At 36.5% G+C, this 16,153-nt stretch overlaps 1 protein-coding gene and 1 long non-coding RNA gene across 5 annotated transcripts; both read left to right on the top strand.

Annotated features, from left to right (window-relative positions):
• On the top strand, positions 1–3,776 carry LOC104747283 (GDP-mannose transporter GONST1). 4 transcript variants are annotated; one of them, XM_010468893.1, is made up of 10 exons: positions 1–111; positions 448–540; positions 1,041–1,254; positions 1,364–1,503; positions 1,978–2,107; positions 2,613–2,711; positions 2,953–3,107; positions 3,194–3,310; positions 3,474–3,571; positions 3,665–3,776. In XM_010468893.1, the coding sequence occupies exons 3-10, from the start codon at positions 1,054–1,056 to the stop codon at positions 3,715–3,717; spliced, it is 993 nt and encodes a 330-aa protein (XP_010467195.1). In that variant the 5' UTR covers positions 1–111; positions 448–540; positions 1,041–1,053; the 3' UTR covers positions 3,718–3,776. The 4 variants fall into 4 exon arrangements, with proteins under 4 accessions (XP_010467195.1, XP_019092100.1, XP_010467196.1 ...); XM_019236555.1 differs by having other exon boundaries at positions 1,020–1,254; XM_010468894.2 differs by lacking the exon at positions 448–540 and having other exon boundaries at positions 7–111.
• LOC104747282 lies at positions 3,833–4,507 on the top strand. Its single transcript, XR_761119.2, has 3 exons — positions 3,833–3,874; positions 4,038–4,135; positions 4,229–4,507. It is a non-coding gene; the product is annotated as an uncharacterized LOC104747282 (long non-coding RNA).

Below are 16,153 nucleotides of genomic sequence, written 5' to 3'. Positions count from 1 at the left end.
TGATTTGTATTTTCTTATTACTGTGACTTGGGTTCAATCAGATCTCGTCCTTGGTTGCTTCTGATCCGAAGCTGAACCTTTCTACTTGGCGAGCTTTTGAGCAGCGTGGAGGTAAATTTCGTTACTTTCTTCTACTGAATCTTTTGGGTATTTCGAAAGTCTTGATTTTTGTTGTGCTTGTGTATAGCTTACTACTCTGAACTTGGTGGGTTTATTCGAAGTTTCTAAACTTTGACCTCCTCCAGATTCTATATGTCCGTGTGTGTGTGTATCTTTTGATTGTAGCGACTTCTTCCATTTGCATCTTACCTCCGTTTTGCCTTTATATGTTCACAAAATTAGAAACTGGAGTAAAAGAGTAGTCTTTGTTGATTCTTTGCCTTGGTTTGACCCTCTTTTGATCTGCAAGTTTGGAACTGATGATACTTACTGTCTTCTTCATTCTAGGGTTGTATTCGAGTCTCTTGGTTTCCTTGGGACAGCCCGTTGATCTGGAGTTGTTATCTTACTTGTAGTTTCAACCCACTGGAGATTTAAGCAGTAAGTTTCATGAAAATGGCTTCTTAATCAGTCATCCAAGTCCATTTAGAGTCCCAAGTCCCAACACTGCTTGGCTATCATTTGGTTACGTTTTCGAATATTTTAGATCAAGGTGCCACTTTTTAGCTGCTGGCCTTTCGAACTGGAACTGAATTGGTTTATGAGGCTAAAATAGGCATATGAGTCTTTCTTTCCCAGTAAAGTTGTATAGAGAGGGTTTTGATATTGGTTAATGAAAAAATGTTACTCTTTGTGTTGATTTCTTTGTATTGTTAAGAATGATAGATCTATCTTATTTCTGTTTGTTGAAGTAATATAACGACCACCATTTTTCGATGAGTTATTGATGTGATGATGACTATCACTGATGTCCAACTGATTCTATATTTCCTATTTCTCGTCTTATATTGCAAGCTTTCTAAGATGATCTTCTCAGTTGCCTTTATTTCATATAGTTCACATGGTCTTATGCTTGGTAGATATTATTCTTTCTCTGGTAGGTCCTAGCTCGCAATGAAATCACACGATGCAGTTGATTTAGAAGATGGGAAGACGGGAAAATCCGGAGATAAGCCAATGCAAAGAAAGCTACATAATCGGGCTTTGCTATCGGGTTTAGCTTATTGCATTTCATCATGCAGCATGATTCTTGTGAACAAGTTTGTCCTTTCCAGCTACAACTTCAATGCTGGGATATTTTTAATGTTATACCAGGTAGGACTCGTTTGGTTTCCCTTCCGTAGTGATGTTTCTAACGAAAATATGTCAGCAATTTGTTTTGTGGTCTGATTTTTCATAAACTTTCCTCTTTGTGATGGTGCAGAACTTAGTCTCAGTGATCATTGTGGTGACTTTGAGCTTAATGGGTCTAATAACAACAGAACCGCTGACCTTGAGATTAATGAAGGTCTGGTTTCCAGTGAACGTGATATTTGTTGGCATGCTTATCACAAGCATGTTTAGGTAAGAATATGTTCTACATCTTTATTTCTGTTGGTTTATAGATTTCATATTCTTGTGTGAAATATGGGAAGGACTTCTAGATATATATTAACTGCCTACTATTTTGTTTGCGATAAACTATTGATGCGCTCTTTCTGGTTTCTTAATTCTCAAGCCCATTGAAAGATTACTAAATTAGTAAAGTTGGTTGGAGAGCCACAACTTTTTGGAGTACTAGAGGTAGTTATACAAATCTGTACCTCATTTTTTTGAGCTCTATAGTTAACCTTTACAGTAGATCGAGGATTGCATAACCTGTAGATTCTGAGCTGGAACAGATAGCATTTCCATTCTAAACTGAGATATTCTGGGTTTACTCCACAGTAGGGATGAGATATATCAGTATGAAGACAGTATCTTATATGAGTATGCAGACGACGTTTGAAGCGCAGATTGAACTTGATTGTCAACTTCAATTACATTTTTCTTTGACAGTTTGAAATACATCAATGTAGCAATGGTCACTGTCCTGAAGAATGTCACTAATGTGATAACTGGAGTTGGTGAGATGTATCTATTCAACAAGCAACATGACAACAGAGTGTGGGCTGCTCTCTTCTTAATGGTATGTTTGTCCAAAGCATTTCAAACTGATTTTGTATATTGACCTGAGAGAACTATTCCCAAGGACCCTATTTCAAGATGCATATAGAAAGCATTTAAATTAGAGTTTTCTGAAAGATATCCTTGTCAAACAACGATTACTGATTTAGATTTGTTTTAAACAAAATATTCATTTGCTCTTGTTTTCTCAAAGCACTTTCTGATCATCAACCTTAATCAAGAAAATCTAAAGCATATCTTCTTATGGATAAGTGACCCACCCTATTTGTGTGCTTACACAGTTATACTGCTCCTAGAGGCCTTCAGTGATGTGGCATAGCCTAACCTTTCAAACTGTTGGAGAAATATGTTTTTTTCTACTGCTTCCATAATTAGTCTGCCAGGGAAATGTAATCATGTTTTCTTTGTCATGGCCACTCATTGTTATGATGTATATTCTATTTCTTATAGAATAATTAGAAGCTAAAGTTTAATTAGCCTGCGCTTCTTTCGGCCCTCATTTGCAGATAATTTCCGCAGTTTCTGGAGGGATAACGGACCTATCATTCAATGCTGTTGGCTATGCTTGGCAGATTGCCAATTGCTTCTTAACTGCATCGTACTCTGTGAGTAAACATTTGATCATTTGTGCTTTCTTTTCTCAAAATGTTGGAGTCTTTTGAAACAATAGACACAAATTTGAAAAGGAGCTCACTTAAAAACCATACTTTCATGTTGTTTGAGTTAAGACTAAGCCAATAAACTAAATGGTTCTTCTTCACTATAACCATTACGTTGTTAGCTAGGCTACTACTCTTGAAAATTCTGCCACCACTTTTGACTTGCTTATATATTCTTGTTTTGCAGCTAACTTTGAGAAAGACCATGGATACGGCCAAGCAGGTTACTCAATCTGGAAACTTGAACGAGTTCTCCATGGTCTTGCTTAATAACACACTTTCATTACCACTTGGGCTTCTTCTTTCTTTTTCCTTCAACGAGATGGATTATCTGTATCAAACGTGAGTTCCTGCCGTTTTTTTCCTGTCAATGGAAAATGGTTTGTGTCATCTGAAAACAAAATGGTTGTTGTGTTATAATTGTGCAGGCCACTTCTGCGATTGCCAGGTTTCTGGATGGTCATGACACTTAGTGGACTTTTAGGGCTTGCCATTAGCTTCACTTCAATGTGGTTTCTTCATCAAACGGGAGCAACAACTTACAGGTACCAAATTAGAGAAAGCGATAGAGAAACATGCAATTTCAAAACTATAGTTTGGAGAGTGTTGCTCTGCCCAGTCTTTTCCACATATCCCTTTTCTATACTTGCTTCTTTGGTGGTTTGTTCCTTCTGAATATATACATCTTTCGTTTTATTCAAAATTCAGCCTGGTGGGATCGCTAAACAAGATACCTTTATCCATCGCGGGGATCGTTCTTTTCAATGTACCAACCAGTTTACAGAACTCAGCAAGCATACTCTTTGGTAAGCGATATCTTGATCAGTTCCGTTGTCCAACATTTTGGAGGAACACATATCAGTTGTTTTGTGCATTAACCTGAGGCGCCTGAAATGCAGGTCTTGTGGCTGGGGTTGTATTTGCCAGAGCCAAAATGAGGGAGAAGTCCTAATACCCTTAACAGTTCCAACACATTTTCCTACATCAATCAGTATAGGACATGGCAAAAAAGATGACTAAAGTAGAGCAATGAGTTTACAACCTCAGAATTTCTATTCACATTATCNTTCAATGTGGTTTCTTCATCAAACGGGAGCAACAACTTACAGGTACCAAATTAGAGAAAGCGATAGAGAAACATGCAATTTCAAAACTATAGTTTGGAGAGTGTTGCTGTGCCCAGTGTTTTCCACATATCCCTTTTCTATACTTGCTTCTTTGGTGGTTTGTTCCTTCTGAATATATACATCTTTCGTTTTATTCAAAATTCAGCCTGGTGGGATCGCTAAACAAGATACCTTTATCCATCGCGGGGATCGTTCTTTTCAATGTACCAACCAGTTTACAGAACTCAGCAAGCATACTCTTTGGTAAGCGATATCTTGATCAGTTCCGTTGTCCAACATTTTGGAGGAACACATATCAGTTGTTTTGTGCATTAACCTGAGGCGCCTGAAATGCAGGTCTTGTGGCTGGGGTTGTATTTGCCAGAGCCAAAATGAGGGAGAAGTCCTAATACCCTTAACAGTTCCAACACATTTTCCTACATCAATCAGTATAGGACATGGCAAAAAAGATGACTAAAGTAGAGCAATGAGTTTACAACCTCAGAATTTCTATTCACATTATCTGTGTTTCTGTAACTACTAAACCATCCGCCACTCTGTTTGTAGAAGAAGACAGTAAAATATTAATGAATGTATCGATTCTTAGTGGTAAAAGAAGTGTTTTTTTTTTGGTGATTGACCAATCTGGTTTTTACGTAAAATTAATATCGAGATACTCATGTCGAAACGAAATTAGACTGTCAAGTTGGTATCCCTCAAAACATTTCTTGTCCTACCTATTTACAGAGCATTTATGTAATTCACTGAGAGTGATGGCGGTAAAGTATCCACACCATCTTCGTAGCAAACAGGTCTTGTACGCAGGAAACTATCAAACTGCCTGAAAGAAACATTTTCAGAAACAGTATTCACAAGCATAAGTCATTCAAACCTCCAGAGAAGCAAAGACAAGTCACCTGAAAAAGTATGTTCTGAAACCGATGGCGAGTTGTCTTGCTTGACTCAGAGGCCTATTGGCTAAGCCCTATAAATAGAAGAGAAGACACATTAATTACTCGCATGACGTTATGGGTATAAACTTCAAAATATTTTGCTGTTACTCCTGTTAAAGAGTTTCTTAAATCTTCCCAATCTGGTCTGACTTTCACAAGCATACACTAGTTTTTTGAGTTCCAACAAAAAGTAGGTAGTAAATCAAGACAAACACAAAATTAGATATTCTAACCTTTGGATCAATACGAGTCAGTATAACGTTCCTCTGGGCACATCTAATCACGGGTCTATGAAATTTCTCTTGGCCATCAAAGACTTCCTCAGGTTCAGCCCTAAACGTTTCTCCGTTAACGACCACGGCGTCATCAGCAATATACTGCTCAAGAAGATTCATGTAAAATTTATATCCCTTCAACGCCTCTGTCGAATTCAATCTCTTGGCTGGATCAGTCTCTTGTCGAATGCTCGCTTCAAGATTCTTTATTTTCTCTCGAAACAATGCCATAGAATTTGCAGCAATTAAAGTTTCATCAAGATCTAACACGATTGCTATGAATCGTAAAGACCTGACGCGACTGAGAAGACCCAGAAACATGGAAAGTTATGATCCCTACTCCGCATTGCAACTAAATGAACTTCCTCATCGTTTCCGAGCAAAACCACGTACGGCAGTCTGAGAATGTAAAGAAACCCAAGAATCACCATCGATCTGAATCAATAAGTTGGGTGAAAGTCTTAAAAGACAAGCAGAGTTTCTTACCTTGAGTTCGTTGCAACATACTTGGTGGAGCTCCACCAAATCTGGGGAATTGATTTGAGAAGAAGGCCCAAGCTTGCAGTGCAAGGCCGACGACTCGATTGTTTTCAGAATCGCAAGAGGTGGGTATTTAATTTTGCGTCACTGGCTGGTGATAGGTGATGAATTCTGATCTCATCCTTGGGGAACCTAAATTCTTGGCCGTGGTAGTCAACTTCGAGTTCACCCAGCTTCGAGTATCCATGAGGGGATCCTGACGACGACTCATCATCTTCAACGACGTAAAGAAAGATAGAGCTTCTTCTTTTAGTACGCACAACAACTTTTCTTCAACTGCACGGATGGATATTTATAAGCGAGAGAACAGAGGGAATTATTATGATTTCTTTTGTTAATATTTTGTATGCGTTTTTTTTTTAATTTTCACTTCCAATTTTGTATGCTTATATAAACATTAATAATCACTTAAGTTGTGTATGTATTTTAAACATCAGTAACCATTTTTCTAATTACACACATCAATATTATATGAGTAAGAAGAAAAGGATAACACAAAACCTTTTTTTCCCTTCTCCTTATCATCGTTATTAGTTAAGAAATTTGTATCATCAAAAAAACAAAGACAAAATTCCCTAAAGTTTTTCCACACTATCACCACGACACCACCTTATCACGATCACTAGATCATAGAAACAGTTTACATCTTCTACAAATTCAAGTCACCAAACTGGAGACTCATTTCTCTCTACTTTTCCAAAATTTTGAATCTTTAAATTCTCGCCAACCGATTGCTATAGAGCAACGTTGGCATTATGTCACACATCGCTGACATACGAATGCAAGTACAGCCACTGGAGATGGGAGATTGTTAAGGCTAATATTTTCTTAACCATATTGTCTTGGAAAAGGTTGTTGTTAAGCCATTATCAGATCTTTCAACGATTCTTATGACGAAGGTGCCGATGCAACACAGGGAGATCCCCAAATGACTTTCTCGAGTGTGAGAAGCCCGTATCAAATCAAACTTCTATCCCATGTGTAATTTTTCAGTCTTCTCTGCTTTCTTCTATCTCATCTATAAAACCTTATTTTTTATGTCACATTATTCTCATAAAGTTCATTATCATCTTACGATTTTAGGTGGGCCACATAAGAGATGACATAGAGTGAAAGATGTTTAATCAAGGGAATTTAGTGGAAACTACACACATTTCCTAAAAAAAAACTTTTCTAAACTATCACATGTGAAAACCGTTTTTCAAAACTACTATAAATCAACTTTTATCACAAGGTAGATGAAGGAGTCAAGCGTGAGGTGCAGGAGGTGCTGGGTATTTCAAAGCTGGGTGGGATGGGGTCGTATTTAGGGATACCGGAAAGTCTGGGAGGGTCCAAGGCGAAAGTTTTCTCTTACGTTCGGAATTGTTTACAGAGCCGTGCAAATGGGTGGACAGCGAAACAACTGTTTAGAGGAGGGAAAGAGGTTATGATAAAATCTGTCGCCACTGCGGTACCTACTTTTGTTATGTCCTGTTTCCGTCTGCCAAAAACAGTCACATTGAAACTAACTAGTGCGGTGACGAATTTTTGGTGGAGTTCAGGGCAGTCTCGGGGGATGCATTGGTTAGCCTGGGAGAAGTTATGTGGGAGCAAGCAGTTGAGGGGTCTGGGTTTTAGGAATGTAGATGACTTTAACATTGCCTTATTGGCAAAACAGTTGTGGCGACTGATTGAGGCTCCTGATTCCCTTTTTGCACGAGTTTTTAAGGACATGTATTACAGGAACTCAAATCCTATGGATCCTATTCGTTCTTATTCTCCATCCTATGGGTGGCAGAGTATTGTTTCAGCTAGATCTTTGGTCAACAAAGGACTGATTATACGGGTTGGCTCTGGTGATTCCATTTCTATATGGACTGACCCATGGATACCAGCTCAAGCCCCAAGACCAGCTGTGAGTAAGGGACCTTTCCAGGACCCCTCTCTGAAAATTTCACATCTTATTGACCGTCAAACTAATTCTTGGCGTTTTGATATGCTCCTTGAGCATTTTCCCCGGGAGGAGGCTGTTTTAATCGGGCTATACCTTTGGGTAGTCCTCAGACGGTTGACTCGTTGGGTTGGCACTTTACAAAATCAGAAAGTATTCAGTAAAATCAGGGTATAATTCGGAACATTCGGCAAAACAAGGGTCGCTCGTGCCTCGCCTTGGGCCGGACATTACTCTGCTTCTAGCAGGAGTTTGGCGGGTGGCGTGTCCACCAAAGATACAACACTTCTTGTGGCAAGTATTATCCGGATGTATCTCAGTTTCGGCGAATTTGAGGAGGCGGGGCATTTCTTGTGACTCAGGGTGTGCCCGCTGTGGGGCGGATGAGGAAACGGTTAATCATGCTATTTTTTGGTGTCCGCCAGCTCGACAGGCTTGGGTGTTAGCTCAGGTACCGGTCGGTCAGGTTTCTTTCCCCACAGACTCTCTGTATGCCAATGTGGATCACTTTTTGGGTACTGACAATCCGGGTACTCAGATTGCGGCTTTCCCTTGGATTATGTGGTATATTTGGAAGGTGCGAAATGCTTGTGTCTTTGAGAATATTATCGACAAGCTCGAGGATGTTGTTAGGATAGCGGTAGGGGAGTCTACCACATGGTTACAGGCTCAAACAGAGGAGGAAGTAGAGGAACTATCATTGATTCCTTGTGCCACTAATGATAGAGGGACAAGACGAGTAGGGTCGCTTCCCACTGTCTTTTCGGGCTACCGGTGTTTTGTTGATGGATCATGGAAAATGGGAGGCGATTACGCGGGTGCAGGTTGGGTGTGTTCAACTGCTTCAGATGGTTCGACGATAAAAGGAGCCACCAATTTCCGTCAGAGTCTTTCCCCTTTGCATTCAGAAGTAGAAGCTTTTGTTTGGGCTTTGTGCTGCATGATTGGACATGATTTTCGAGAAGTAACTTTTTTTACAGATTGCTTAGACTTGGTGAAGATGGTGTCTTCCCCTCAAGACTGGCCGGCGTTCAAGACTTATCTCGATGACATAGAGTCAGATAGGGAGGAGTTCACGTCTTTCTCCTTATCTTTCATTCCCATAAGTGCTAATGTTAGTGCGGATTCTTTGGCACGCCAAGCGCATACTTCACCGCAACATATTTTATTTGTAAATTTCTTTCCTTCGTATTGGCTCATATGAGCTGATCTTTTGTTGTCAAAAAAAAAAAATTTTTATCACTTATAAAAAGACAAAATTATCCCTGCAAAAAGTGACAGATTTAAAGAGATAAAATTGTTTTTTATGACGTGTAACCCATAATAGAATATTAATTATTAATTATCTTTATGTTTTTTTGTGGACCAAAGAATAAACAAACGTGGTGGACAATAGTTATTGTCTATCAAATTTACGAAATTTGTTTTGTTTCAAATTTTTGTCTGCCAACATAATTTAAGTAACTTATCCATAAGTATTAGTAAAAATAAACTGTCCACAGTTACAAGTAAAAGAATCATAGTTCAAAAGATCAAAGTGGATGACGCTTGTCCACGAACAAAAAATTTGGTAACTTTTCTATGATAAGAATTTAGGAAAGAAATATTGACGGCTACGAAAAGATTTCAAATTATAGAAAAAATTATAATGGTGGAAACGAAATATGATAGACCAAAAACATAATGCCGTGGACCAATTAAATACTGTGAAAAAATAGGTATCCAAAAAATAAGTTTCGATTTGTCTACAAACGAATCTTATAGAATATGAAGTATGGATACGAATGTAACTGAGAAAGATAATTTATGAAGAATTTTAATTAATTAAGCTTGTAGATCTAAAAGATAATGAACGAATCTTAGAGAATATGAAGTATGGATACGAATGTAACTGAGAAAGATAATTTATGAAGAATTTTAATTAATTAAGCTTGTAGATCTAAAAGATAATGAAGTGAATGTAAATATTTGTAAGAAAAACAAAAGAAAAGAGAGAGAAACAGAGAGAGAGAGTGTGTGAGAGATAAGCATGAAGAATAAAATATATATTATATTATATATTTCTATATTAAACAAAGGGTATTTTCTTCTTTTTCATTTGATTGTGGTATCGGATGAAAGGATTTATCAAATGTGGTAGAAAGAAAAAGAAAAGTTTTGCAGTGTGGTAGATCTGTTAAAAAACTATTTAATCAAAAGCCACTAATTCTTCTATTTCTTCCCTGTTGTGAAATATTTTAAACGAATTTTCAATTTTTGAAACACTTTAATTAACACTCTGCTTGGTTTAGGAAGAATAACACGCAATTCCATGACTAATACCAACGAGCATCACACAATTTTTTTTTTAATGTCTCCATAACATTAAATTTATATATATATATATATATATATATATATATTTCTGATTTCATGCTTTTTGTATATGTATGGCCCTTTTCATATGAGACCCATGGTTTTTCTTTTTCACCAACAAATTATTGTATTAATTTCTTAAATCAATACACATCAATTGTTCTACCCTTAAAGGTGGATTTACAGTGTCAGAGAAATCACCATTATATAAACAATCTTTAGCGAGATAGTCTACAACACTATTACAAGAATGATATTCACAAAAGTAAAGAAATTAGACGTAAACTTTATAGCCCATAAGCGAATGTCTTGCACCATACTCTCGATCTCGCACCTGTTATAAATTCCATTGATCACTTTAATTAATACCTCACATTCTCCTTCAAATATTACTGATGTATAACTACAAATACAAACTTGTTGAATAGTTGCTAGGAGAGCTTTAGTTTCGGTTCTCAAAGGAGAAGATGTAGTAGATAAGCTTGATGAACCCCAAACCTTACTAACGCTTTGATGATCTCTCATAATCCAGCCTCCTCTTGTTTCTAATGTTTGTTGATTAAAACTTGCATCAAAATTACATTTTGGGTAAGGATAAATTGGGGTAGTCCATCGAAGTTATTCAGATGGTGTAGTTTGTTGTATAGTTGTATCCATCAAAAATAAAATTGTATTGTTTATCCATTCTTTCACCTCAGCGATTGCTTTTAAAGTTATTTTGGATGGACTTTCCCAAAACTTGTTAAAAAGATAGTTGTTCTTTGTTTTCCAAATCCTCCACATGATGTAAAAAGGTAATAAGCTTTGTGTTGTAGGAGAATTGGATAATTCATAATAACTCAACATATTGCCTATGAGATCCATAATTATTTTTAAGTCTTTGCTAATAATTGAATGTTATTGTTGGCTTTGAATATGCAAGAATGCATATATATAAACTAGCAATATAATCCTGTCAAAAATTATTTTCTTTTGGATTTTTTTTGTGTAAAATGTATAGGGAACCATCTATCTTTATGTCTCTTATTTTTTTTATTTATAAATATATACTAAATCTTACTATATCAATCTATATGATTTTTAATATTTATTTTTAACATAAAGAGCTATGTTTGCATTCTCAATTTCAGTAAAATTTCTATGATGACAAAAAGGGTATTATGACTAAAAGGTAACATATTTATGGTTAATTAAATATGTCATAGTTTTGTATGTAAATCGTTACAACATTTTGACCAGCCAAACTGTCACAATTTTTTTTTGTCACAATATTCCCTTTTTAATAGGCTGAAGATAATGAATAGAAAAAGCAGCTAACTAGAAATGAAACTGAACATGAAGACACACTGATTAGGTGAAGACAAAGTAGACAACCAAAAGACATAAGTAAGGTTTGAGGTATTCAATAGAAGACGAAATACCAGTAAAGATTGAATATAACATAAGACACAATGAGTTGAGTAGCTTCCTTAGGATAAATTACAAGTATTAATAATCTATATTATGAAAGTTGCCTAACTCTCATAAGAAAAACTGGTCATTTTGTGTTTGATTCTTAAGAGGTAGAATAGATTATGTGACTTGGGAATTGGCCAAATTTACTATAGTTTTTTTAACTGCTATAGTGCGAGAGAAAAAGAAGATTCAATCATTTGCGGTGACTACTCCAAATTTTCAGTCACATGATATTGTTAACCATGGTTTGTGCTTTAGTTTTTGACTACTCAATACAAGATCTCATATTGACAGTGAAAATATAATTGTTCATATCACCAAAAGATAACCCGCGCAGTGTGCGGGTACTCATCTAGTTACTATAATAGAAAAAATAAGCTTACTATATCCTCAAAAGTTTCAACAAAGTTAAGTTATTTATTATTGAAAGGACCGACCTTTTTTTTAAAAAAAAAATAAAATAAATAATAATAAATAATAACAATATCTAATATAATAAAGTAGGGTTACACCCTCTAAGAAGCTCTATCTATCTGCCACGTGTCATCTCTGAATCCTCTAATTTATTTTTTTAGGTTTTTTTCTTTCTAAAGGCCCATTCATTTTTTCTATAACAAAACCAAAAGAATATATTACAAAGATGTGATACAAAGCCTTATTAAAGCCCATATTTTTTTAAATAATAAAAGGCTAATTCGTTTTTTATATAACAAAATCCAAAATGGTATATTACAAGAATGTAATACAAAGCCTTATTGAAGCACAAATATGAACCCAATTATATATAAAAAGACACACGTTTTAAGATGACAGTCCTAGGTTCATGTTGCAGATGAGAAAACTGCCGGAACACCGAAAGTTGCTCACCGCCAATTTGAAGTTGCCGACAAAATTACATCGTCGACTAAACAAACATCATATTGAAGAATAGGCTGAAAATGGAGAATGGAACGTAAATGGTTAACGGGCCAAAGAATTTTGTCGTCATGGATTTAACCAGAAAAAAAAAACAAATTACGGCGTAACACGTTGGACGGGATTTTTTTGTTTTGTTTTCGTATATTTTAATTATTTATTTTATTATATTTCAATAATTTTGAGTATAATAAACTGATGAGTTTTCGTTATTTTAACTTCATTGGTGTATTACATGAGTCTGTTGATTTTTACTAACTAAATGGTATTTAAGATCCAACTAATGGTTAAGTTTGTAACGTTAATTTACACTTTTGGCATTCATTTCGTAGTTAAGTGTACATATGTGAATTGTGATCACAACACAACTATTGGGGCTGTATCTATAAAAAACGTAATGAGTTGACGACATATACATTATGTATTTTAGGTATCCTAAGCAATGTTCTAAAATACAGTACATATATGTTAGACGTACCGTACAGCGTCATAGTCGACTATTTAGACTACACGGTTCTATTTGTATATAGAGCAAATTTGACTACACGGTTTTATTTGTATATTCGACTATTTAAACTACACGTATGGTTAAATAAATGCATGCAACTAATTTTGGCTTTAATCTAAACGTTACAAAAACCAATTGTACTCAGCTCTTATCTTTTAATGTGTTGTAACTTAGCCTCAATCTAGAGCAATGTAAATTAGAAACAAAACTGTATATGAAAGTAAAGTGTATTAAAAGCAAAAATGAGCCCGAAAAAATCACAATTTTGTAACGGAAGGCTACTAAAATCCCACACTAAACTACATATCTTTAGAGTAATAAGACTAATAACAATGGATTCTTAAAAATATAACTGTCATTCGTATGATATTAATACAATTAAATTTATTTTTTTAAATGACATTAAGACATAATTAATTGTGAATATTATAAATCTACTTTCATTACATAGTAAGAACAAAATTAATTTCTGATTTCCTGTAAATTAGTAAGGTACGTACACTTTCCACTAACTATCATCTTTCATTTGTAAGGTCTCAATTTCTTTTACTTTTCTTGTCCCTTTTGTAAAAATGAAAACTCCTTACTGTACTCTAGACAAGACCTCCGATTCAGGTTTTCAATCAAAGAAGGAGTACTTGTTCGGAAAGATCGACATGAAGATGAAACTTATCGCAGGAAACTCAGCCGGAACCGTCACTGCTTACTACATATGTAAAAACTTCATATGTCTTCGTTCCTATTAAACTTTGTGGCATCGTTTGTTTAATTTTCGATCTAACATTTAGAATGTCTTTTATAGCTTTCTTCAAAAGGCGAGACATGGGATGAGATCGATTTCAAGTTCTTGGGTAGTAATGTTATCAGACAGCCTTAAGTTCTTCATACGAATGTGTTCACAGGAGGCAAAGGTAACTGCGAAATGCAGTTCTATCTGTGGTTCAATTCCACTACGGATCTCCACACCTACACTGTCCTTTGGAACCCTTTGAACATCAAGTAAGCAATATCAACAGCTTCAACTCAATGTTCTAAATCTTATTGAGCGTTAACGAGACGTTCAGAACTGTCACGATGCTGTTTGATTGTTAACATAAGTTTTTAGAATTATATTTAGACTAATCAACATATCTTAATTTTCTTGATTAGTTCTATTTTTTAAACCGTTTTCAGTTGCCAAAATCACTGTTCTTGAATTTGTTTTTTTTTTTAATTGTTTTCCTTGGGATCTCAAAAGTTTTCTTGTGGATGGAATTTCAATCTGAGTGTTCAAGAACAACGAGGCTAATGGTGTGGCTTACCCAAAGAGTCAGCCGATGAAGATAAACTGATCAAGTCTTTGGGAAGCTGATGATTGGGCCACACAAGGCCGACGAGTCAAGGCCGATTGGACCACCACTCCATTCAGCGCTTACTACCGAAGCTTCAACGATGTTGACTGCTGTAGCCGGACCTAGATATTTTGAGACCTTACATCACATAACATAATTGTAAAACAAAATTAGTACTATAAGCTTTACTACATTTATAAATTCAGTAAAATATGATAAATAAAATTTGTTTCATTAACTTATTGGACATGTTTTTAATTCTTCAATAATTTGTAAAAAAACTTAGCTGATATTTTAAACACAAGCTAAGAAAAATTAAACACTTTCTAAATTTCACAAAACACAATACAAAATATAGTAATATATAGAAAGAACAAAAAACTAAAATGGATTCATTCTCAAAGTAATAAAAAAAATAAACAAACAAAAGATACATCAAAAACTCACATATTACATAAAATCTCAATTTCAAATGCAAGAAAACAAACTCGTGCAACGCACGGGACACCGCCTAGTAATATAATAATATAAACTACAACTAGTGGTCCTATACCCACTAGCCACCTAACCACAAACACATCCAACAGCGGAAATCAATACTAATACCCAAATAAGAATCCAATAATAAAAATATAACATTATTCCACATGATCCAATATTCAAAACAACATAAATCATAGAACCAGCAACCTAGCAATGTTCTAATGACCCAACTCTAGCAACCTAGCAATGCCAGACAACATAAAATCCAAGTCCCTAGAACATCCTCCTCTTCATTGCCTAGATTCCACGATCACACTTTGCCTTTCCCTGCACCACAAACACATATTGCAATGCATGAGTATTTTATAAACACTCAGTAATGCAATCCTCCCATCTACTGGGCTATACACACAAGCAATAGAGTACCAATAACCAACAAGTAACAATCATCACGCAACAAACAAAGGACCAGGACACTGCATCGACCAATGCCAACATGCATCGACCAATGCCAGTTAAGGAAGCATCGACCGACGCAGAAGCTGCATCGACCAATGCAAGTGCAACTTGCATCGACCAATACCCAATCTGCATCGACCGACGCATGCTCGACGCAACACGAAAACCCTAAAGTTTATCGCGCTGTCCTCGCACTTGCATCGACCGATGCAAGCTATGCATCGATCGACGCAACGTCGAGCACCGTGATTTCCCCGAAGCTTCTCGCCGGATTTCGTTCCTACAACCACAGAAACTCATTCCCAAGCCACAAGAAAGCTTCCTAACGTCCATACCAACAATCTAACAAGCCTAACAACACAAAACAAGCAAGTTAAAGGTTCCTCTAGCTTAGATAAGCCATGGTCATGCACTTACCTGTGCCAAGACGAATCTGAACAACAAACAAGCAAGAACACGCTTCTAGGAAGCTCCTACAACAATCCCAGCTACAGATCTCACCTAGAAACGCCCCAAATCTCCAGAAATCTCGTGAACGCTCAAGAACAGTTTTGTCTCTTTCTTTCTCTCCAAAAATCGGCCAATCCCTCGAATGAGACAAAAACTTGCGTTTAAGGGTTTTCCCTAACTCAAAACGAGTGTTTGACNTCCCAAAGGACCGTCACAAAGACACTCTGGCTAAACAGCCCGCCACATAGGCCATCTGTCCCGAAGGACCGTCACAAAGACGNGCTCCTACTGCATCGATCGATGCACATCCCAAACCGGAATTCCGGTTCATGGATGTTACAATTCTCCCCCACCAAACTGGATTCGTCCTCGAAACCTGATCAACCATCAGCCAAGGACTCCCGTGCAACCGTCTCCACGGCCCGCACTCCTCCGACTGTTCTACAGAAGGTCACCTCTAGGCGATAGACTCACGCTCCAGGCGACATTTGCTCTCGACTTTTGGACTTTCCTTTTTCTCATAGGCCTAAACCTTGAGTTTCATTGGCTCCTCATCAGACCTAAGTCTGCATGCCAATGTTGGCTCCTCATCGGGCCTAAGCCCGCATGCCATAATATATATATA

This window comes from Camelina sativa, chromosome 15 (genome assembly GCF_000633955.1).
Source record: "Camelina sativa cultivar DH55 chromosome 15, Cs, whole genome shotgun sequence".
NCBI classification, from domain to species: Eukaryota; Viridiplantae; Streptophyta; class Magnoliopsida; order Brassicales; family Brassicaceae; genus Camelina; species Camelina sativa.
The sequence above is the reverse complement of the archived record's forward strand: the minus strand, read 5'-3'. Positions and strand labels throughout refer to the sequence as shown.